Below are 25,607 nucleotides of genomic sequence, written 5' to 3'. Positions count from 1 at the left end.
ATTATTAACTTTAAAATTGTGAAGTTAAATATATTGTTGTTATCTAGTTACTACTATTAACTTTTATGTATTAACAATATTGTGTTCATTAACTCGCTTGCACCTTATTAGACTAACACTTAACAGATTTGACGAACGACTCATGTTTTCTACACAATATTATTTATTTACTAGGTAGAGATAATTACTCTGTATAAACACAGGTTATATTTTATTGACTATATATTGCCATATTATATTTCAGCACCAGTGCAGTTTAAACTTAATAGTAGGTAGGTAAATAATATAGAAACTCGTCACTCAAATACTACAAGTTTCTGTCGATATCAAGATCACTTTGATGACCAATTAATCAACCGTATAGTGCAAAAGTGTCTGATATAGTCTATATAATGTGCATGCTATATACATATATAATAACAAGGTAACTGGTAGTCGCAAACTCATACTTAAAGTAAAAACAACGTCCCGAACTGTTAATTATTGCTATAAGTTAGGTGTACTGCGATATAGGTATAAAATCAATTAAATTTACCAGTTATTTAGCAAGTTTAGCTATTTAACAAGTAGCTTAATTATTTGTTTTTCACAACTATTTGTGTGACCGATAGAAAACTATTTAATCACTATCCGTGGTCTCGTGTTTTCGTAATGAGTTTTCTCCGTTCACGGGGAAACACAAATGATTGATTTTCAATCTCGAATACAGTATACCTGGGTTAGCTGAAAAGCCTATCGACGTATAGCAAACTAACGAATTAAAGAGCCTCCCCCAAAAAAAATGTATTGGTTTCTATCTGCACTATATACAGAGTATAAAATATACTTACTTTATATCAATTGTCAAAATCTCAAAGTGTAACAATTTATTAGTTTTAGATCCCCTGAATAAATTGTCAATAATTTGTTTCAAGTCTTGAATAATATAGGTAGCTGGTACCTACTGCAATAAAGACAAATGTATATTTCTTTATGTTATAATATACATCATGATAAAACTAAGGCTAAGGCCGAAGTTGACCCATATTCGGCTATTCATGCATGTGATGGCCTCATAATACTACCTACCATTGATAATATAATATAAAAATAAATTAAAATGTTTGACTTTTTTATTTTGTATTTATTAATATTGTTCAGTCAGATACAACTATATATTATGTAGCTAGAAACTGCAGTATTATTCAATTGAAAACTGCCAAAAGTTAAAAACATTTTGAGGTTTTAAAAGAAACAATAGCTAAAAATATAATAAGTCACTTACCTTTACTGAACTCAAAAATATTTATTTACCAATAATAGGGTAACTTGCAAGATATAGCTTACATGCAAGTGTGTTACAAATCACGTTTATTAATGTTTCTATACAACGAAAGAATTTTAGATATAATTTCATCTAATAATAGATAGGTGTATAATAATATTCAATATATAAATTATTTATAAGCTATTAAAGTTATTATTCATGTTTTTTTTTAATGCCTACCTTCAGCGCCTATAGCCTATAGGTATATTATGCCATTATGGTAATATATTATTTGATCGCAGTCGATTGAATTTGGCCAATGAGTTTCATTTGCGTATATAATTCCGTAAAATAAAAATTTTTTCCATTTCAAAACTTTTTTCTTTTTTTTTTTTTCAACCTGTTAGGCCGATTATGTGAACATTTGTCTATCGTATAAATATATATTTTGTGTCGTTTGAAACCAGTTGAAGACTCGTACGATTACCTGTAGTATATAGCCGGTTCGTAAAATATTATATATTTTGTTTGGAATAGGTATTTATGTTACTCAAAAACGAACCAACGACGACGTCTCCCAACAACAACAATATAGACAATATAGTTTCTCGCGTGGATGGTGAAATAAATTTACAACAAACTATGGAAAAACAAATTGGTACACTTCATAGATCGGCCCTATCCATATCACTATTATTATGCGCCTTAAGCCGTGATAGATGTCGGGATTAAAAGGTCTCTATGACCGAGTTACCGCTGCACGTACGCAGTTATATCTACAGGGTGATTCACTGAATATATAAGATTTTTTGAATTTGAAAATATAGGGTATTTACTTAAAACCTGTATTTTCGAATATTTGATATTTTTTAGTGATACCGTCGTCGTACCCTGTAAAGAGTTTGGAAAACACAAGTTTATATCGACAAGACGCCACAGGACTACATACTCACTGTTAAATGTTACAAACAATTTAATGTTTTCAAAAATAATTGTCTTTAAGTAGGTAGATATATTTTCAAATTTAAAAAGTCAGATAACTGCATTATTATATCCGGGAAAAAAATCGTGTGGACTTGGCTCTGTGAATCACCCCGTATATTATTATAATAATAATAATATTTTAAAGTCTTACTACGACCAGCCAATCCTATTCGAGTAATAAATTATTCACTCGGCCGGTCTACGATGGTTGAAGTGTCACGTACAATTTATTACATAATATAATATTATTATTATGTACAACCGTAGATAACATTGATAAAACAGTACGACTACTGTGTATAGGTACAAATGAATGCGCGGGGTGCGCGGAAATCGTGTAAAATTGCTAAAAAAAAAAAATCATTTATTTCTGGGTACCTATAATATACTTTTACAACGTAGTCGAGTGTCTCCCGACGGTATTCAATAACGACGACTCCGGTCGAGGGGCGAACAAAACGTAATAATATAAAATTTAGAAGGAATAAAAAACACTGCAGGACGGAACAACGGCGATATTCGCCGAGACCCGTTAAAACGGGTTTTTTTTATAATATTATGTTCGCGAGAGACTATGTTATTATTATTATTACTATACTGCGCGCGACAGTGTGGTGAGCGAACGTGCTGAATAAGTCGGTCGGCGTCACTCGAGGTAGGCGAGAGGGGGGGGGGGGGAAGGGAAAATGGCGATGTCGAAAAACTGTACACTCTGTCGTATTTTATGTATATGGAGATATATATAATATAATATAAAAAATAATATTATGTATTTGAATTTTTTTTTACTCTCGCACTGCACAATAATAATACAATCATGTTTGATGATAAATATATTATATAATATATTTCATGTATTATTATATATTATTACAATAATATGGATATTTTTTATAATATAATAATAATAATATATAGATAGTAGAAAACAATAACAATCTTATAATATTATGTAATAATAAAAATTATAATATTATGTACAGGTTGTTAAATCATAATAATAATATATACGCACGTTGTGCGTCATAATATTAATAAACATAAACTTTTGCATTGTACAAGTTTAAAAAATAAAAACTTACGATTATAAATAATTTATTACAGAATATAAGTTTCATGACGATGAGTAATATAATATTAATAAAAATCATAATAATAATAATAATAATATTATATAGTGATCGTACAAATAAATTAATAAATAAAATATCATTGTATTGTAATATTCTTAGACAATAACACGCGAGTTCGCGCAATATAATAAAATTGCAATATAATATTATTGTATGCTAAGCATAATATTATAATATTCGATATTTTAAGGCAAACGCAAAACGATTAAGTAATATTACAATATTGTATAATATGCTTTCCTTCTCATTATTATATCTACATTATATTAATCATAATAATAATTACGATTTTATTATGTAAAATATAATATTATTATCTATTATTTTACGGTGTCGGCGTTTATCGACACGCGTAAAAATACACCAAAAACACAAAAACCGAACAACGGCAACAGGTACGAGATCGAACGTTTATCACAGATATATTTTATTCGAGACCGCCGTACGAGTCGGGGGCAGTGGTTTCCGAAGGTTAGGAAGAGGGGGAGGGTGCCTCTCGACGTGTTTTTTTCAATTTTCTAATCGTATTTAATAAGGCAGTCAAATTGTTTATTCTCACGGATCTGTTGTGGTTCGATTCCGACAAACGATTCCGAACACAGCCTCATTGCAGTAACGGACATTTTACTTTAAACATCTCGTCCATGATGATAGTAATAATATTTTAATTTAAAATCGCGACGGCTGGCGGTGAAAAGAACGTTTTGTTTTGCACGATTGCAGATAGGCGTCCTATAGGTTAGGTCTACCCAACTATAATACACCGCGGTCGGTCGCTTTCGCATATGCGGCACACCGCACACACGACTAAAGAAATAATAACATTTAGCTAAATAGCAACATCCTCGCCTGCCATATTGTCCCCGTCCGTTAGAATGTTTTTGGCGTAACGTATATATTAAAAAACAAATTGCATTATATATTTTATACTTAACAACTTAACTTAACTACAAACACACACACACACATATACACCAATATAATATACATATATATTATATATAGTGTACGTACAGGGCGATTCTCTCACGTTCGCGGTTCACTGCAAGTGTGGCGCGAAATTTGGAGTTTGTGTCGCCGTTATATCATATGAAAAACATATGAATTATATTATCATATTTTTCATATTATATATAAACAGACACAATAACCGCCCCGTACGTATTTAATACGTATAATATGTATTATTGTTACAAGTTTATTTACACTTAATTATAATAAATTATCCGACGAACGCTTGCACTGATGGACGAAGGAAAAAATTCGTCTTAAGATTTTTACGCAGCGTTTATGATTTAACTCACCCACCCCCTACAAGTAACCCCTCGAGGTACGCTCGTCGTTCAAAAAGCAAAAAAAAAAACAATAATTATTTTTTCGAGTTACATTATTATAACAATAATAACATTATAATAATATCATCTATTTTACATTACACACATATCATTATGATTTTATAATAAGACATTCGGTGGGCGACGAAAACGTGTTCGATTGATTTACGAAACATCGTCAAAACTACCATAGCTTTTAATAATAATAATAATGATGATAATAATAATAAAAATAATAATAATAATAATAAAAATAATTTTCATAAAAAAAAAAAAAAAAATAATTTACCTATGTATGGATTCGCGTGCGAACGTATAACAAACAAAATACCTGTGGATCGCGATAACGAATAACAAAATTATTGTATTCGTCGTCATAGCCTGCCGCCGCGATTAGTTGACCGCAACGGTGGTGGACTGGGCCGGTGCCGCGGTGGCCGCCTTCCTGGACGACAGCATGTTCTTGAGGGTGGCCACTTCGGACGCTAGCCGGGCCACTTCGGACTTGAGTCTGGTGTCGTCAGCAGCGGCCGCGGCCGTCGGGGCAGTCGCGTGCACTGCACCGTCGGCCGGCTCGCCACCCATCGTGGCGGCGGCCGGTGACTGCATGGCGGCGGCTCGGGGCGCGGCCACCGAGGCGACCGTCGGGCACGCGGCTACCGAAGCGGACGAAGGCCGGACGCCCCATTCGACGCCCAGGCTAATGCCAGAGTCACGCTCGTCGCTACTTCCCTCCGCATCCCACGGTGGACTGGCCCGGCTGCTTCCGGGTTCCTGCTTGATGGCCTGCAGTGACAGCAACGCTGTGGCCGCCACGTCCTTATCTCCCAAGTGCGTCTTGTGACGGAGTTTGTGTGGCAGACAGTTGCCACCGCCGTTGCCTCCACTGCCACTGTTGACGATCGCAGCGATGTTGTTGCCGTTGACGCCGCCGATGATGCCTGCAGCGTTGTTGTCGTTGCCGTGGACCATGGAGACGTTGTTGTTATTGTTGTTTAGGACCGCGATCGGTATACCTCCGCCGCCACCACCGGTCATCATGGCCATCATGCCATTTCCGTTGAAGTGGTGCCGGTGTCGGTGCTGATGGTGGTGATTGTTGTTATTCTGGTTGTTGTTGTTTCCGACCAACGAGCCGCCCGGTCCGACGACTCCACCGGCCGCTGCGGCAGCAGCCGCGGCCACGAATGCCAGCGATATGGGCACGCAAGACGACGACGTGTCGTCACCACTTCCGCTGCTCAGCTCGTACGGGGACGGTGGCCGGCGGCTGAGGTTCAGCACGCTGTTGGCGGCCGCCTCGAAGGACGGCGGCTGCAGTGGTGGCAGGACTGGCGCAAACGGGTACGGTGGGTACCCGGCCTGAGCCGCGGCGGCCACGGCTGCGGCGGCCACGGACATCGGCAGGTTTCGGTCACCCTGCTGCTGCTGGTGCTGGTGTTGTTGCTGTTGCTGCTGTTGTTGCTGGAGTTGGTGTTGGTCGACAGGGCTGTCGCAGTCGGACTGTGCACCGCCATAGTACGAGCCGTTCATTTTGGGCGTGGTCGACTGCACGGGCTGGTGGATGACCGATGTGGGTATGGGGCCGGACCCGTTCTGTGAGTAACCCACCGACGACGATGAAGACGATGTGGACAATTTCGGGCGTTTCGTGATGCTCAACACTTGTTCGTTTGTAGGCAGAGAAGCCATAACCTGGGCGTGGGCAAAAGAAAAACTACCGTTAGTACGTCAAATTATTTGGGCCTATTTTACGCGCAGGAAGAACCTAACCAATGAAGATTGATGGATCATTATATTCGTAACCTTTCGAAACCATTTTAGTATATTGTGCGCATTTAGTTTAATTTTGGAACATGTGCGATTCATGTTTATGCAGGCAAGTTGTTCACTCGTTTGAGTGTAACACACAGGTGTTAGGTATATGGTTTTTGAAAATTCAGAAAGAAAAATAGGACCGAAAGAACGGTGCATACATATCACCTCATCGTAAACAGCTAACAGCGTTATATAATACTGCCTTTCAAACTTTGCCCATACAATCATAATATACCTCTACACCCACATACCTAGAATATTATGTATTTTTAATCGCGAAATAAGCGATTAAATAGTGCAATAAGTTTGCTTAAATACCTCATGAAACGATTTGTATTAACGCAAACAAGACTTAACCCAAAACATTATGTGCAATGATGATCGAATTATTACCTGTTCAACGCTGACCACAGCCTCGCCACTGATTCCGAACTTGTCCTTAATGGCTGAAAGTTGGGCTTTGAGCACGTGGTTCTCCTTGCTGAGTTCGACCACCCGCTGTTCGAGGATCATGTCGTTGAAACGTCTCTTTTCGCGGGACCGTTTGGCCGCCTCGTTATTGCGCCTCCTTCGGTCCCAGTAGCTCTCATCTTTCTTATTATCCGGTATAAACTCACGCTGCTTGCGCTGCGCAAAGAACTCCTTGTGCTGCAGGTGCGCGGTGAGGTCGAAACCGGGTGGGTACGGTTCACCAGGTCCTGGCGATTCTGGTCCGGGTGATACCGAATCGTCGTACCTCATGCTCCCCGGACCGCCCGACTGTTCCATGTCGCTACAATACTGTGGCATGGCTCCGCCACTGTTTTGCTCCTGCTGTTGTTGTTGTTGGCGTTGCAGGTGGATTTGGTGAAGTTGCTGCTGCTGTTGCTGGTGGAGTTTTTGTTGCTGTTGCTGATGGTGGTGCTGTTGCTGTTGCTGATGCTGGTGTTGGTTTAGTTGCTGCGGCTGCTGCTGCTGAGTTTTCTGTTGATGATGATAACTGTTGGCCGTGTCCGCTACCATTTCTCAACCTTTAACACAAAAACACATAATACATTAATACAATCTGTATTGATATCTGAAACGTTTTTTCCGGTATTGCGCCTGTGTTATGGGCTCATACAATTTGGTGGGTGGGAGGATAAGGCTAAGTCCCCATTTGGATGCACGTGGTTATCATACTATGTAATATTAATTCCTATATATCAACCGGGCGAAACCTAACCTTGGTGACTTGCAATTCGTGAAAACCTTCAGACTAGCCGTTTCCGTAGAATTATTTGTGCTGCATTTCAGCAGGGGATGGGATTTAGTGCCGTAAAACCTAACAACGATGACGATGAGGAGGATGGTTCGGGAAATTCTGTGACGCAGTGAACATGCGTGTATTCTTTTGTGTTATGCTAATGGTTGTATCGGAGCACGAGTATACGTGTCGGCAACCTTGAGAGAAACATCGTTAATTCAGCGGCGGCGGTGGAATTCCGAAGCTACTGTTTCGCAACAGCACGTGCCACGGTAAAATAATGACTACAATATACTCCCCTCTACCTTCCACACACCTGAATACTAAACGCACTCTGGGGGAGGCGTCGGAAAAGGGTACTGATCATTGGAATCCTAAACGGACGGAATCGAAAAATTCGATGTCTGCAATAAATTCTACTAACGTTTATTACGTTTAACCAGCCAGTGATGTTGCTGCGCTGTGCGCCGAGGTATCAACCGAGGTGACCACATTCGCATTACCCATCGATGTTACGTATTAATATGTAGCACTACAAACTTCTATACGGTCGTCGTGTTATAACACAATAATAAGTAATGACGCGTATAACATTATACATAGTGTTATATAAATCGCCGGACCGGCCAAGGACGGCGAGATCGAGGAAATACAATAATAAACCGAGCAAGGTCGCCCATTACGATATCCGGCGATGTCTTAACACTGGTTCCGTTCGTCGAATATGTTTTCCTATATTTACACGGTATCGCGAAATGTATTGTTGTTATATAATACACGGTGCAGCAGTAAAAGGTAGGTAGGTAGTTAGTTAAAGGTAAAACTCTGCACTAGTATGCGCGTGGCCAACCCGTTTGGTAAAAGGCGAGAGGACTGCATTTACAATCGCCGTAGTTGCATGCTACGTGATGTTATACAATAATAGATAGTATTAATTTTATTAATTTGACCTTTTGAAAACGCCGTCGAGGTGAATGCCGGCCGTATAGATGGTTGTGACGTAAAAACGCGTTATCGAGCGATGGACGAAACTCGTATCGATCACAATTTAATAATTTATGCCATCATAATATTATTACGTATGCGATGACTGGCACTGGCGCTAAGATATTATTATAATTGTAGTGATCCAAGGATCGACTAAAACTTAAACGAATAGCTGTCAGCTATAACGTCAACGTACACACTAGTCTGCAGCTGCTTCCCGGCACGACTCCACTTCGACTTACGCGTATCATTCATCAATTATTCATATATGATATCTGTTTTTTTTTGTTTTTCTACATCAATAATATATACCTATAATATTAATAACATAAACACCGAACGTGACGCGATTCACATACGATAGCGCATAGTGGGGGGTACCAATTTGAAAAGTACACAGCCGTTTTATAAGTGTATGACAGCCGTTGATGAATGTATGAGAGTTCAACACCACTGATCACTCGATTTCCAAAAAGAAAATTTTTCTACATTACGGACATCGGTCGATCATATTTGTATTGATGATTTTGTGCGTATGTGTTTTGTTACAATAAAATAAATAATCTTTTCGAAATTATGTAATCATTTCGGAATATAGATATACGAATTTATATATTTTATTCACTAGGTAGGTACGAATGGGTTTTCATGAAGGACATTTTTGAAATTAATAACAATACTCGTAGATCGTAAATATATATACAACAGGCAGTTATTTTGGCCGCGTCCAGAAATCAAATCCATCGACCCTCTGACCAAACGAAACATTTTGTATACGATACAATATAATAATAATTATAACGATAACAATCGTTAACGTTATCATTGTTATTTTAGGTTAAGTTTACCGAATAATAATGATTTATTAATGAAAAGACATCTGTCAGCGACAGTCGTGGTCGTGATCTGCGCAACGTAGCGTCAATGTATAATATTGACTACGAATCTATTTAGTATTTTAGTATAGTAGTAATAACTAGTAATAAATAATACGTAATAACTAATAAATATAACAACAAACAATTACAAGTAACGTAATTATTGTTGGTACACGTCTACATTTTACATTACAATCGGTCGTAATCGTCCCGAATACCAATAATAGTCAGTAGGTAGTATGTAAATCATCATAATATTTAATAATTATATTATGATGCTATTAATTATTATATTATAATGTATAGGCCTCGCCGTCGTATGCGACTCGTCGCTTGCGTTTGCACATAATATTTTTACTATCGTAATTAATTGTTTGTACATAGGTAATAATAATAATAAATTAATATTAAAGCGTCGGCGGCGGATGAAAATACGGTCGAGCAGTAGTTGTAGTCATCCGAGCTGTCACCATTTCGTAATATACGCAACGATGTTAATAATATGTTGTTACAATATATTATTATTTATTATTTTTTTATTATTATTTCGCTAATGTCCTAGAATTTTTTTTTATCGTAATTTTCATTTACACCGACTCTCCGTTTTCCACGAAACGTTTCGGCCGGTCGCGGCGCACGAGACTACGCATAAACGGGGGCTCATAAATAAATCGTCCTAATTAAAATATTATAAACACACGCCACCATAATATCGACGATTGTCTTGTCGGCTGTCGCCTTTAGTTATATTAAAGGACGTTTTATGCAAATAGGCCATACCGGCGGACTGGCAACTGCGACTTTTAACTACTAAGATACACCATATCGACGAGGTATATATGGTCAGAGATATAGTCGACAAGTATTCACATTCTTCTAAAAGTACCGATTAAAGTTTCGAGTTCGCTGTCCCAACAACTAGACCTACCTAACTTTAACTACATACATAAAAGTGTATAAGATATTACATTGATCACATAATGTAACGATCGCTGCAAAATATGTAACACGAAATAAATCAAAATTTACTGATGTCTAATTTACTATATTATAATATTATAATTTAGTGATCAGTATTCACACACTCCCATACCAAAGACATGTAAGATATTAGGCACATTGTAATAATTATATTTTTTATAAATGGTGTATTTTTTCCCCAAATATTAATTTAGTATATTATAATTATAATAATATCATATAAATATATTATAATATAATTATTTACACTTGATAAATATCACTTTTACTGCTATTATAATATACCTACTACATTATATCAACACCTAATACATTATTTATATTGTATTACATATTATATATAGTCATATAGATAATCGTGCACGCCTAAAAAATAGAAAAAAGTTCAAAGTCAACAGCTAACCCCGTGCGCACGCTTATGAACCGGCAGTAATCGCGGCACAGACTTCGAAATTTACGCATATCATTATCGTCCCTGTTATAATTACAATATAATGCATAATAATAACATTAATATCAGAAACATATTATTATTATTGTAAAAGGGCTATGATAATAATAATATAATATCGACATCACATTAACGATGTTGTAACGAAAGTGTTGGACGTCGAACCCGCGGCTTACCTCGGTTTGCGGGTGTGCCTTATCACTATAAATTATAATTTAACGTAATATTATTACTATTTATAAGCTACAGTTGCAGCTACCGCCTTTCGCAATCTTATTCACATTTTATTTTCCCTTTTTCCTCCACCCTTCCACGATAAAAATTTGACGATAATATTATATTTTACGATCGTTATTGATTTTTGTTTAATGTGTCAAATGAAAACAACAGGTGTGTTTTGTTATTGTCGCGTGTGCCTCGCAAGAAAACACACACACACGACACGCCGAGTGCACCGAATATTGATGTTAATAATACTAATAACGACGTGCGCGAAGTAATGAAGTACGTCTCAAATCGGAATATGCTTTATATTATTATAGGTAACCTACAACGGATAACCGATCATCGGGATAGGACCATCAGTAACTATAATATCCACAAATAACTCCCCCCCCCCCAAAAAAAAAAAAAAAACAAACCAGACAGTGTTTTAGACTTTTGTTATGTGGGAGTGAAGCCCCCACCCCCCGTGGCTAACATTGATGTTGGAGTGATAGCCCCCCCCCTCCCCCCGAAATCTTAACGGATGTCCGCTTATTCATCATACTATCATACTTGGGATTTCAGGAGTAAAAAATACAATAATCCAATCGCCACGGTGTTCACCGGGCGGGGCCAAATGTAACGATACATAATAATATTATTATAGCAAACACAATGAAACGCATTACGCGGGTTTATGTAATAATATCGTGCACGCACGCATTATTATGCCTGTAGTATACGTTTTGAAATCGTCCGATGACATTGTGCGCGAATTTTACGCGTCGTAAAAAACTCGACGGCCTTGGACGTGTTACACACGACTCGGGTTGAGCAAAACGCACACACAAAGAGAGAGAGAGAGAGAGAAAATTAAATAAATAAACGAAATGAAATAAAATAATATACACTGCCAAACGCCGCTGCCGCAGCCGACGTCAATGCAAGTACTCGGCGCGTATACATTACTATGTACTATTATTATTATTATTATTATTATGAGATAATCGTCGTCGTCGTAGTCGTGTTGGGCGTGCTTTTGTGTGTGTGTGTGTGTGTGTGTGTGTGTGTGTGTGTGTGTGTGTGTGTGTTTTTTCATCATTTCGCGCGCGCAGAAGATAATACGCGACCGTATAATATAATATTATTATCATTATCATTGTGTGGGATCTTGTAGGCCAACTCGCTCCGTCCGTCTTGGCCTTCACCCTCAAGGTGAAGTTTATACTACTTTGTATTAATATAATATTATTATTATTATTATTATTATATAATACTCGTATTATTATTATTACGTTGCATACGAAACGATTTTCGTACAAAATGTTTTGACATTGTGACGAAATCGAATTTGAGTAATTTTTTTTTTTTTGGATCATCCTCGCCGATGATCGTTTCGTTTCGTATCATATTATTATTATTACCTACCTATTTATTTGTTTTACATAACCACGCGCCGCGTTCGATATAATACGTATGTCATAATATTATACGACGTGCTGTCGACGCGAGCGATTGTTATTTAACAGTGTGCAGTAACACCACAGTCGTCGTCGTCGTCGTCGTAGCAGACTAGTTATTTATGTTTATCACGCTAAACTATATATAATATATATGTGTACATGCATTTTTTTTTTCATTTTTAGCTCGGTGAATATTTTTATGCGCCGGCCTTTGGCACGCGGTCGTCCACTTGGACCCCGAACGCGTGCGTGTGTATGCCCGGTTACGCGTGCGCGCCGATTTTGCGAGAACCATTACCCCCTCCAGCGGACACCGATCCCGACAACCGTAGATACCTGTTACGCGGTATAACAATAATAATTATAATTTATAACACTATGGTCGATGGCGACAAAGTACGTGCTGACGTCGTCGGGCCGTGGCCCGACCTCTTTTTTGAAAAATGTGCATGTATAACGAGCATGAGTATAATATTTGAGCCACGATCATGAATAAATGTAGGCTACCTCTTTATTAAATATTATTTAAGATATTGAGGCTGCGAAGTTTTGATATTTCCCGACCACATTTCGAAAACTTCGGCGCCACTAACTATGACGGAGTTACCTGCGTTATATTATAATATTAAGGTGCCTTTACACTCAATACCGTGCGTCGATCATAATTTGTTGTGTTGCTTCATATTTTGATCACAATATTATCTTTGTATACACGTCATAATATTTAGAACCCGGTTAGAGGTTAGTGAGCGTAGCCTTTCATATTATAAACGATTTATCAGCAGTGTAATCGATAACTATTTGACCACTATAACCGCACGACGATCATTTAAATATTTTTCTACTTTGTGCTAACACCTGGTAGAATGCGGTATGTTAAAGAGATAACCACAGTGTTTAGCCAATTAAAACACTAGTTAAATTATGGATGACACGATAAAGTTGAGAATCGGTTGTTAATCGATTCTTTTTAAAAACTACCGATGTTTGGCAGCACGATAAAAAAGTGAAAACAATAAAAAAAAAATGTTTAAAAATTAGTTAAAAAAGTTAATAAAAATTCTTATTAAATAAGTATCTGCTTATATATGTGGTGGGTTGATTTTGGGTTGCTTATGAGTTATGTTGTTTTTGTTTTACCACTGTCTGGTCTACACAACAATACAGTTTGTAATGTTTGGATGTACATTTATTTTTAAGATGGAATAAAAACACAATATCATTAATATAATTATTATTATCGGCATTACGTAACGCATGATTGGTCTGCCGATATATAAACATTGACCTTAAGCGCGGCGTTACGTAGATATTCCATTGCAGTATATCTAATAATAATAATCTATAACCGAACTGGTCATGTCACGTTGCTAGTGGTATAATAATTATGCGATCATGCGACGATAATATTATTGTAGAAGAGTTGCCACAATATACCGTGTCGAGTGTAGAGTTGAACAAATGCGTTACCAACATTTTCTTACCTACATAATATATGGTACTTTTCCGCTATCACCTATCACCATGTGGTCGGTGCTCAGAATTGTCTTCTTATTCGCCTAATTAAAACATGTTGTTCCTAGGTAAAACTGCTATTAGAATATCGCCATTAACAGCGGCCACTTAACCACACGGTGAAGTAGTTTAATATTTTAACTATATTTTGGTATACGATGCGGTAACGAGTTAACCACACGGTTTACATGGAAAACGACTTAACCGTTGCAATAGCACCAACTTTATGTAGTGGAAACCCTGCAAAACACTACATCAAATGATCGTTTTGTGCGACGACAATTACAATTTTACTATCGTTTCGATCCCGTTATCGCCGTCGTATTATTCGTAATGTAGCACGAGCTTGGTCCGCCCGTCGGTTATAACGACCACGGCAATAGTCATAATATTATTATGTTATTAAATCGAAGGAAGCGGCGGTGAGTGTGCATAGTGCATTCCTATTATCCGCACTACAATAAGACGCCTGTATAATGGGGCGACGGGGAAAGACGAAATATTGAGAAGAGAACAAAACCGGAACGAGACACGGCGGCCGTTCCGTTCTATTTCCGCGCTCCGATTCCCAACGTGCTCTACTGTACTACATTTCACGTAGGTACCAATTTCGTTACGGGTAATATCTATACAATTCATCGTCGGTCCGACTTAAGCGCCAGCCCCCCGATCCGGCTACTTCCGGTCTCGCCGTTCGGAAGTGAATCGGTAGATCGTCACACACCCAAAATACACAACCGAGCCCAAATCGAGCCTCTATCGTTCGGTGCACGTGAGTAGCACGAGGGGCGGCTCCACTTGAAAGTGCAGTGCCCACTCGACTCGAGAGCGCGCGTGCACACACACACAAGCACGTACGGTTTTTTGCAACCGGCTCGAGATGGTGAAAATGAAATAATAATATTATCGCGGGAAAACTTTAATGCCGCGGTCTGGTGCCGCCGCTGATGAAATCGCACCCGCCAATTCAGTCATGACGTGTAATGTTCGGCCGACGGGTCTATTTATAGATGATAAATTTACAATGGGCGAAACGACGTGAGTGACGTTTATTTATTTTTATCCGCTCCACCTGTTTTTTTTTTACATTTTTCCCACTGCAGAGTAGGTAGGTACTTGTTTTACCGACGACTTGCGTTGTACTCCGTGTACCTACGTCACAATGGTAATTTAACATGTTATGGAAATTCTACGCACGTTGAATACGATACACGGCACTAGCGGATTCTGTGAGATTATTCGTGTTTATACCTACAGCCAACAGTGAGAATTTCGTGCGATTTAAATCTATGGTTTCCCGTACTATGTGTTTTTAATTTTGTTTCGGGTTTATTGCGATGGTCATCCGACCCGGTCCCGATTTTTAACACCCACGCCCACCCAGTAACCACCACTCCGATAGACACGCACACGACCACTGACTATCATCTAAAATCACGGCACGTCACCAACTGATAATATACATTTCGATTTGAAAAATGGAAAAATCGTTTTATGCTCCGAAATTGTAAAGTCAGCAAAACAATGTTTATTGTACCTACAAACTACAAAGTACAACGGGTGCCTGTCGCCTGATATTGATGTTGGGTTATTTAATATTTTGTTAAACATTCGTTATTTCTTATCTACACTGTTTTTTTTATTACTAGTTCACATCACAGATGTCTATATTATACTATAGACTTCTGTGGTTCACATGCGTCGATTAAAATATTGGGTAAGAAAACATATTTTAATCTAATTGATTTTTACTCTCGTAATATTATTAATTATTATAATACATTCATTATTTATTTAAATAACCCTACATTAAATATAATATTATACTAATTTTCTATGAGATGTTTTTAATAACCGACAAGTAGAAGAACAGCGATTGTGATGAACACATTTTTATAATTTATAATATTATTATTAGTGTTATTAGGTACTATACATTTTTTTATATTCAATACTGTTAATGATCGGAAGTGTGTTGGAATAAATACACAATTATAATTCTCTATCTACGCGAATCCTATGATTGTTAAATATCATAGCAGCTTTGCCGGTCTGCACAATGGAAACACGGCACCGCGAAATTATAATAATTACGTTTTTTTGATCGTACAACATCGATCGGTAGAGAACATTATTCTCAGTAACCTTCAACGGGGTCTATAAAAACATAAAACACTGTATCCGAGCATATCCACTTGTGCGAGTATCATTTATATACAATACAGTTGTATATAAAATTGTGTAAGCATATATTATAATATTATACACTGTCGAGTATTCTATTTTTGTCATGGTGTACTCGAACATGCGATAATTACGAAAGAATTTCACGGCATAATTACATCGGAATAATAATTGTGTAACGGTTTCCGAGTGGGATCGAACAGATAAAAAATAATAAAATAATAACAGTATTACGGAAAACGGTAGGTACGAATAGAATCCCGCGGAGACCCACGCTCGTAAAACCTGTGTCCTATGTACTATTATAATAGGTAAGTGCCTATATATTTGATTTATAAATATATTATAATACACGGGTAGACTACCTAGTACCTAGTTATTAGATTTTTCTTCTCATTGTTTCGACACCGCGTAATCAGGTACACCGCCGTGTATCGTGTGACTGTGTTAATATTGTATTATTATATACCCATAAACAATATGGGAATAGAAGTTCATTGTCCATCGGCTACATACTATTTGCATTGTGATTGCATTTTAAGAAGCTGAGGTGAGTTATCGTGGCACGGTAACCGTCATTGACCATAGTACTGTTAGATAGATATAGTTACGATCAATGCAGCAGTTCAGCAGTGTCTCATCTAGTTTTTGGCATTTCCTATCCATGATTATACTTATTATACGTGGGCATTATGCACCTTTGGTAATAGCACAATACCTGCATTTAGCCGAGATCCCACCCGAAAAAAACAAAGAAAAATAGAATATAATCGAATAGGTAGGTCGTGGTAATGTGCGTAACTACTCGTATAATATTAAAATATATTATTATTTTGACGTCTCGGGTGTACCTATTTGTAGCTGCGGCGATGACCGACATAAAAATCGTTACGATAGCGCTTTATTACGATACGATACAATAATAATATCGTTTCGCACTCAAAATTATCGAAATGGCCCGGATTCGCGGTGTCTTACCGTGACGGGGAATTGTTTTTTTTTTCAAACGCAATCACCGTCACTGTGTCAATATACCGACCGACGGTGGCGTGTACATAATGTAATATATTATAGGTAATAATAATATGTAATATATGTGATATCATGTTATAACTTATAAACATTATATTATTACCTATATTGTGTATTTGGAGCACTGTCTCGACGGTTTTCGCCCCCGAGGGTAATGACCCACAGTATACTATATCATTATATTACTATTATTATAGCTGGTACATTGGTGCCTATGTACATATATTGCACGAGTACGACGCCCTACATATTAATATAGGTACTGAAAGTACACGCACAATAGACATAATGCATAAACACTAAACGTAAAACGATACATTTAATAATATTATTATTATAACGATGTGGAGTATATAATTACACGAGTAGCTGCCTGCAAAACCACTACCGAAAAGTCTGCGAATTGATAACACGCGAATGTATATGGCGATGATGACCTACTGTTGTCGTGGTTATATCTAGGTAGTACACCTAAGTACCTGGATCGGCCGAATCAAACGTATCGATATAAAGTTTCGTTGCGACCACGACCATGGTCGCGGCGGCAGTTAATTTAGGCCGCTGTATGAACTATATATTATACAGGTATTATTGTAGCGCGTATGTTATAATAATAAACTACACATTTTTTCTACCCACGTTTTAAATAATCTATTTTAACGATTACACATTTAAATATTATGTATACGTGATGTATACTGTATAATATTATATAAACATATACCATTGACATAATATTATGATCAATATTTTCGTTTCGTGACTATTCGGAAGTTTAAAAAAAAAATCTATAATATTTTGTTTACTATTATGATGCTAATTTCGGTTGAGTATGTATTATGCGTTTTTATTTTACACTGTTGACAAAAGCGTCATGCAACTGAATAATTACTGATACGTGTTAGGCTAAAAAAGTTTTCATCGTCCCGAGAGGACGCCAACAAACTAGATAATCATTTCGGCGGAGCACACAATATATTGGCCTACCAACAATGAACCGTTTCTTTTTTTAACTAATGTCGGTAGATATATTTAAAAATAAAAACCGTGCACTATTCTCAGACATAGTTAAATAAAATACTCACACGCGGGATGATGAAAAGGTATTATATTATAATATATTATACTAAAATCACTGAAATCCGAAATTAATAGCGTTAGAAGTAGTCGTTAGCGGTGGGTAACGGCTGTTACTGTATTATAAGTATAAATTCTCTTGGGCAAAAAATATGTACATCGTCTGCACTCATTAGTTATTAAATTAACATTATATTTTTTTTTTTTTTTTGGGAATTCTCGAAAGTAATTTTTATTTAACTATCATTCAACCAGAAATGTACTCAGCAATCAGTATTATTGGATTTGATAAAATTATAATACAATTATGGGTAATTATCGAAAAACATTCAAATTAGCTGTTTTATATCGTTGTATTAACAACTGCAAACAACGGGAGAACGGATACAATACAGACGTTCTACAAATAAATCACTTATCGCTTAAATGCACGGTTAACGATATTTGTTTTTCATTATAATCATAATTATTTTTTAAGACGCCTATATTTAATGTTTTATTAATGAAATCATTCTCTAATGAATTTTAGACAGCGTGTGAACTTTAATACAACAAGAGTATAATATTTTACCGATAAAGTAGGTCTAATACTATTACTCTTCAATACTATTCTTATACCTGGGAATACTTTGTATACGGAAACAATTTTTAAATCCGTTCTAAAAAATATCTTTTATAACAACTTAACGCAATCGTAAAATAGAAACAATAATAATGTTTTCTTGTTGTAACGAATTCGGAGAATACTCTAAGTGTTTAAAATCTAAATTCACTTTGATAATTTGATATCTATTCTTTAACGTTGTATAATATGTATATACATAAGGTCGTTGGCGTATACCTACCTATTTTTTATATTATATAATATACTATCTTCAATGTTTATCTCTGAGTATGTGCTCCGAACCGACCGATGGTATTCAAGTCATCTCACCTATATATTAATACTCCGACACTCGTAACAGTCGTAACTGCATAGGTAAATAAATATACAGAAAAAATCTAAATTTTCGACAGTAAAAATTTTTTCACAGTAAAAATTCATAATATTATGTGCCAATAATTGTATGCGATTCTGTTAAAACGATTATTTCATTATCGCATCACGGAAATTCCGAGGAACTTGAATGCAGAGGAAACAAAATACACATGTACGTACGCGATACTTGAGAAAGGCAGAAAAAAGAAATTAACGGCCAACGTAATATTGTTAGGCTCTTTGTGACGACTAACGGGCGTGCATAATATACTTCGATTCATTGCGAAAACCGTTTTGGTCCACACGTTCATTAAAAACAAAGTACGCTGATTACTCCTTGGCAGCAACCTTGAACTATAATTGCATTATGACAAAAAGTACGATGAACCCAATCCACAGCAGAATTCGACTGAACATAAATTAAATTTTCGGTGGATTGGGAGTCGTAATATTTGATACCATATCTGTTGCGAAAATATTTTCTACATTTTTCAAGTGCCTACTTAGGTACGCTATATTTACGTTATTACCTATCTATTTATAAAACATTCAACGTGATAAAAAAAAAAAAAAAAATTGTAGCGCGTTTGAAGAATGAATTCGAATGAAGTGGACATTGTCTTATTTGACGAGATTACGAAAAAACTATGTAAACCCATTTGTACACTAAATACATACATTTATAAGTTTATACTTATTTTTATAAATAACAATTATCGCCGAGTGATTTACAATAACATATTATAATGTTTAATGATTAATTAAAAAATAAACATTATACAATACTATAAAATAAAAATAACCTATAAGCTTGCATGCAGTTACAATATAAACTAATGTATTGTACCTATTGGTAATGGAAAACATTGCGGGACGACCGATATCGCGTTGCTAGCAATTTTTTTTAAAAGTCACGATCGTTACTCGGGTATTGGGTGCGAAATAATAATGTGTAATAATCATTATAATGTTATACAAAGTTTTCGAACGCCATCGTTTCATAATATTATGTGTACGGATTTATTTTTCTCTACTATTTTGATTTTATTACACGATACAAATTTATTAGGATTTTTTCACTGTAACCCGCTCGCAATTTAATAAATAGTAAACGTGAGTACGCGAAGCATAATTTATTATTAATCGTCACTGTGTTCTCATTTTATTTTCGCGTGTCATAAACTCATATTATTATAGGTAGTGTAATAATATAAATTATAATTATATCGGATAACTACACCGACCCAGCCAAATCGCGAGTATAGTTGCAACAACGACAAGATGCTAATACTAAGTTGACAGTGTGTATTGGTTACTAACATCTCGCGTATTGTCTCGGGCGCGTGGAGATTTGAATGCTGGGGCTGCAGTCGCGACAGCGAGAACGGCGCGCGGATGAGTGGTGTCGCGGAGGTGCCGATCGCGGCGTAAAGAGAGCAATATTATTGCGGGTGGAACAATTTTTTCTTTTGAGAACTTTACGACGACGGAAACGATGGGATACGGGAAGCGTTGATACAATTAAATAAAAAAAATTTGGTGCGGTGAAAGAGCAAAATAAAATAAAATTTTAATACTCACGATTGATCTGTGTGCGGCGCGCGGGCTGTCGGCGGCGTTCAGGAGGGAGCGTTATCCATGTGTTGTGGCGCTCACGTACGAATAGAAAAAAAATCGTAAAAACGTTTTGTTTTTCCTCGACCTGCGAGTGAAACTGCCCCGTCGTCGATCAATTAATATTTAAAAATAAAATGTCAATAACAATAAGTTAGAAATCGTCGTCGCGTATCGGAGACGGAAAAATATTAATATCGTTCGATAATAATATTAATATTATATTTTATAATAATAAAATATTATAACCGTCGACCGGTGTGGCGAACAAGCGAGCGTCGTGAATGCGATCGCGGACGAATAACAAATACACACTGACGGACGGCACCGCGCGAAACGGAATGAAAAATAACAATATTGAAAAAATAAATATAACAGCGGTTTACGCCGTGTCGCGACAGTACTTGCTGGGCGGACGCGACGGAAGCGACTGCCGCCGGTTGCCGCGTCGCTGCCGCTGCGATTATATTATTATTATTATTATTATTACTATTACCATATCACTATAATATTATTATTACTATTACTATTACTATTACTATTACTTGTACTATAATATATTATTATCGTTGTTGTGGTATGACGCCGCCTCCGCGCGTACGGTACGATACACGCCGCCGGTCGGCACTCGGTGGGGAGACCCGCGAGTCCTCCCGCCAAACCGCTTCGCGCGGCTCCCCACCGACGCGCCGCACGACCGACGGCTACGCGCGATGACGGCGCGCGGCGGCGGCCGGTCGACGCGTGTCCGCGGCAGTGGCCGCGCGGCCCGGCCCGACGTCCGTCCGCGCGCTACACCAACGATTGCGCCGCGTAAAAATGCGTTTGTAAAAAATAATATACATCGTACAATATTTTACATTATTATTCTTAGGTGTGTTATGGACGTTGCGAAAAACCGACGGAACGATAGTAATATTTTACTGTTTTCCCGTAGATTGTTTGAGAGTCCGACCGTGTGCAGACCGCGGATCAGCGGTTGCCTTGTATATATATATATATATATATTTTTTTTTGACGGTCACTTGTATTATTTGGGGAGGTTCCTAGGACAAAAATTATAAGACATTTTACAACATATTATAATAATAGTATATAATATACTTTTTCATATCAGAATCTATACTCGATGTATCGATGTAAAAATTCGAACAAATAATCAAAAAAGTTTCCCAAACGCATATACTCCGCAAAGAAGCCAGCTCATTCGTTACATATTATTTTTCTTATAGTAATCTAAATTCCAAAGTCTGAGAGACGAGATTCGAAATTATTGCAGATTGCAGTTGAAAACACGCCGACAGGACCTCTCCGGGGCGACGGGATGAAATGTCGAGCTAGAGTACCTATATTATATTATAAATGTCCTATTATATGGGCTATATGGGGACACTGTTGCTAATTTTATCATCGACTACAATATTGTTAGCTTACTAATTAAATGATTTACATTAGATTAGTTTGTATACATTAAGATTTTTTTTAAACAAGATATTAATTTACATTATTAATTAATATTTAAAAATGGTCCGATTGTTTCTTCTATATTTATTCTCGCATGCCTATACGTAGAATACGTCTCTGGCCTATTAAAATTTAGACAACACGAAATATTATATTGAAATCGAAATATTATATAGGTAGTACTGATAGAAGCAGGGCGTATACTCGCCGTGTCGTTTATATATATTATGTAAACGAGGTCAATACCTGTGGGTCGTAACTGCATTTATAAAACTATTGGGGCTGATGTACCTATAAGGAGAGAGAAATGTAAGAGATTATTGATTTTATTATTTTGTTTAAATATTAGATATAATGTTTGACAAGGTAAATTGCACGTGGTGGTGATCGGAAGACGGAAACTCCCCATAGTATAACATTCGATACAATATTATATTAAATCATTTTGTATATTATATGATTATATATTATATTATCTAGTTACAGTGATTATATTGCATGATAGAAATTTATAATATCATGCGGAGCATGACCTGAGTATAGTTTTTGCACCTTGGAATATTCCAAAATTCATATTTTAATACATATGTGAGAAGTGTATAGAATAAATACGTTGCTCTCGCGTTTGGTCTATTTTACGCTCTATACAGTTGTATAATGTGACGTTATCCATGGGCTGCAGCTAATTTATATGAAGATAATAACCGTAATGTAGTCCAGCCGCGTTAAAGACGCTAGTGAGCTAGATTCTGTTGGACTTAAAATTAATTACAATACATACATTATAGCTGTGATGAATAATAATTCATTGTAAACAGTTGCCACTTACAACACGTATACTATTATAATATTAGCATAGGTACCATAGTATAGTAGATATAGGTTAGTATATTTCCTACAAGTAAACTGCAATGTGCTATGCACCTCTACATATTGTATAATATAATATAATATTATTATTATCATATTATTTAGGTTATCTGTCCTAATAACATACAATAGTTATGGCTACTGCAGTTTTATATTATATTTTGGACTGAAGTATGTTTATACTTTATTATAGTTATTAAAGTTGTGTACTATGTAATATATTATTTTAAAAATATATCGAAATATCAAACTCGAAAAACAAGTAAAATGTTATGTCGCATCTTTTTATATACTCGTTGTTAGGCAATACGAATATAACGCTCAAAAGTAAAAGTTTAAAACATGATGATTTCAATAAATACAAATTAAATGTATAAACGATACGCCATTTTCACAAAATAATAAACAGCTATATTATAGCTATTTTAAAAATTATCAAACCCTCTACTGATTAAATAATTTTTATTCGATTGAAGATTTAGGTATTCAAAATAGATATGAATTCTATTTTACAAGTTGTTCAGTATAATTTTCAATTAAAAAACATGCTAATCCAACTGTTAACATAATAATGATAATTATAATATAAGCGCATATATTTTGTTATGTATTCCATAATATGTATCTTTACCTACCTAGTGACTAGCTACGTGTGCTCCTAACTTTACTGTGTGCATGATAAGTACATTTTTTAGCATTCGACTTTGATCATCAAGCCTATAAGTTTGTCCAATGTATATGAATCCTCTGCACTGCTACAGTTCATGATTAATAACGATTTATTACCTATACTGAAATCGCAGAATATAATATCATAATATCATCAGTAATAACCAGGGCTTGCAATTGTTATAATAACGTTATATATGACAAAAACCGATTGAAATTTGTAAACGTAATTTATAGGATATCATTGAACGAAAAATAACGCAAAACAAAATATTTTAAAATCTATTTATTTAAAAGGTTCAAAGGTATATTGGTTTTGTACAAACATTTATTTCATGCAAACAACCTAAGAATTGATTATAATATTATATTCTGTATCCGGGTCATTAACTACCCGGATCAGTTATTATTTTTAAATTCAATAGGTATCAACACTATTTTAAATAACGATAAACGCAAAACTTTATAACGTTTTAATTCTGAAAAACGATAAACGCAAAAGTTGTATAACGTTTTAATTCTAAATAACAATAAACCCAAAAATTGTGTAACGTTTTAATCGTAAATAACATAAAACGGAATTTTTTTTTCAAATTCAAGCCCTGGTCATAACTATATGTATATAAGTGGGCAAAAAGCTTATAGTTAATATTATCAATAACTTGCTACATAATATTTGCATATTATGCAAATTGCACTGTGGAACTGTCCTGCAGTAGATATTTTGGTCTATTAATGGCCTATAATATAACATAATAATAATATATAACCAACAAGATTGTATTGAAACCCTCGGAACCACTCACCAACACGAAATGCTCAGTCCTGAAGCAACCGCAATTCAAAAATTATTTATTTTTCTAAAAAAATCCACTTTATATAAAGAAATATAACTTGTATATATAATACGTATAAATGTTATGTAAATATGTAATAATAATGTAATTTACTATCAGACCAATGGCCAGAGGTGCCGCGGTCTTTTATATCTAATAAAAAAATAAATAAAAATAATATATATAAAGTTCGCGAAAATTAGCGACACAATATAGTACCAGCTCGACTGATTATTATAATATACATTGCATGGCAGTCCAACTTCACGCTTCACGCCAACCAAACATTCGAAAACAATATTTTATATATTATTTCCATTTACCACTACAATAATAATACGTGTTCTGTAGGCACATGTAGAATGTAACGGTGCTACCATACATACAGCTATGCATTACATAATACTGCTATATATGTGTGGGAGTTGGCCTGAGATTATAACTTAATTTTTCATAATTCTTTTTTAATCTGTGAACTTGCCACTGGCGTATTGTAACACCAAATTACGAATACCTATACTATATGTATAGAATGACCCGACCCGTCGTCCATAACCTTTTCACTAATTATCAATATTTTTGAAAATCTCGACTGCTGCAGTAGTATTAGTGCAGTATTAGTATTATAATGAGTGTTCACGTTTATTGAATCGTATACGTTTT

The 25,607-nt window shown here is 35.9% G+C and overlaps 1 protein-coding gene across 1 annotated transcript; it reads right to left on the bottom strand.

Moving 5' to 3' along the window:
• Nucleotides 1-4,079: 4,079 nt before the first annotated feature.
• Nucleotides 4,080-21,551, bottom strand: LOC100168124 (vrille). Its single transcript, XM_008188003.3, has 3 exons — nt 21,073-21,551; nt 6,909-7,525; nt 4,080-6,392 (listed from the first exon to the last, which is right to left on the bottom strand). The coding sequence occupies exons 2-3, from the start codon at nt 7,515-7,517 to the stop codon at nt 5,091-5,093; spliced, it is 1,911 nt and encodes a 636-aa protein (XP_008186225.2). The 5' UTR covers nt 7,518-7,525; nt 21,073-21,551; the 3' UTR covers nt 4,080-5,090.
• Between the last annotated feature and the right edge of the window lie 4,056 nt (nt 21,552-25,607).

Source organism: Acyrthosiphon pisum, chromosome X (assembly GCF_005508785.2).
Source record: "Acyrthosiphon pisum isolate AL4f chromosome X, pea_aphid_22Mar2018_4r6ur, whole genome shotgun sequence".
NCBI lineage: Eukaryota > Metazoa > Arthropoda > Insecta > Hemiptera > Aphididae > Acyrthosiphon > Acyrthosiphon pisum.
Note: the sequence above shows the minus strand (reverse complement) of the source record. Positions and strands in the feature narration are given on the sequence as shown.

What these genes read in the sequence shown, in the direction of transcription:
- LOC100168124 (XM_008188003.3), bottom strand. Translation starts at nt 7,517, where the DNA reads ATGGTAGCGGACACGGCCAACAGTTATCATCATCAACAGAAAACTCAG. An exon ending in CTGTGGTCAGCGTTGAACAG is followed by an intron (nt 6,393 to 6,908) that starts GTAATAATTCGA and finishes GCCCACGCCCAG; the next exon opens with GTTATGGCTTCTCTGCCTAC.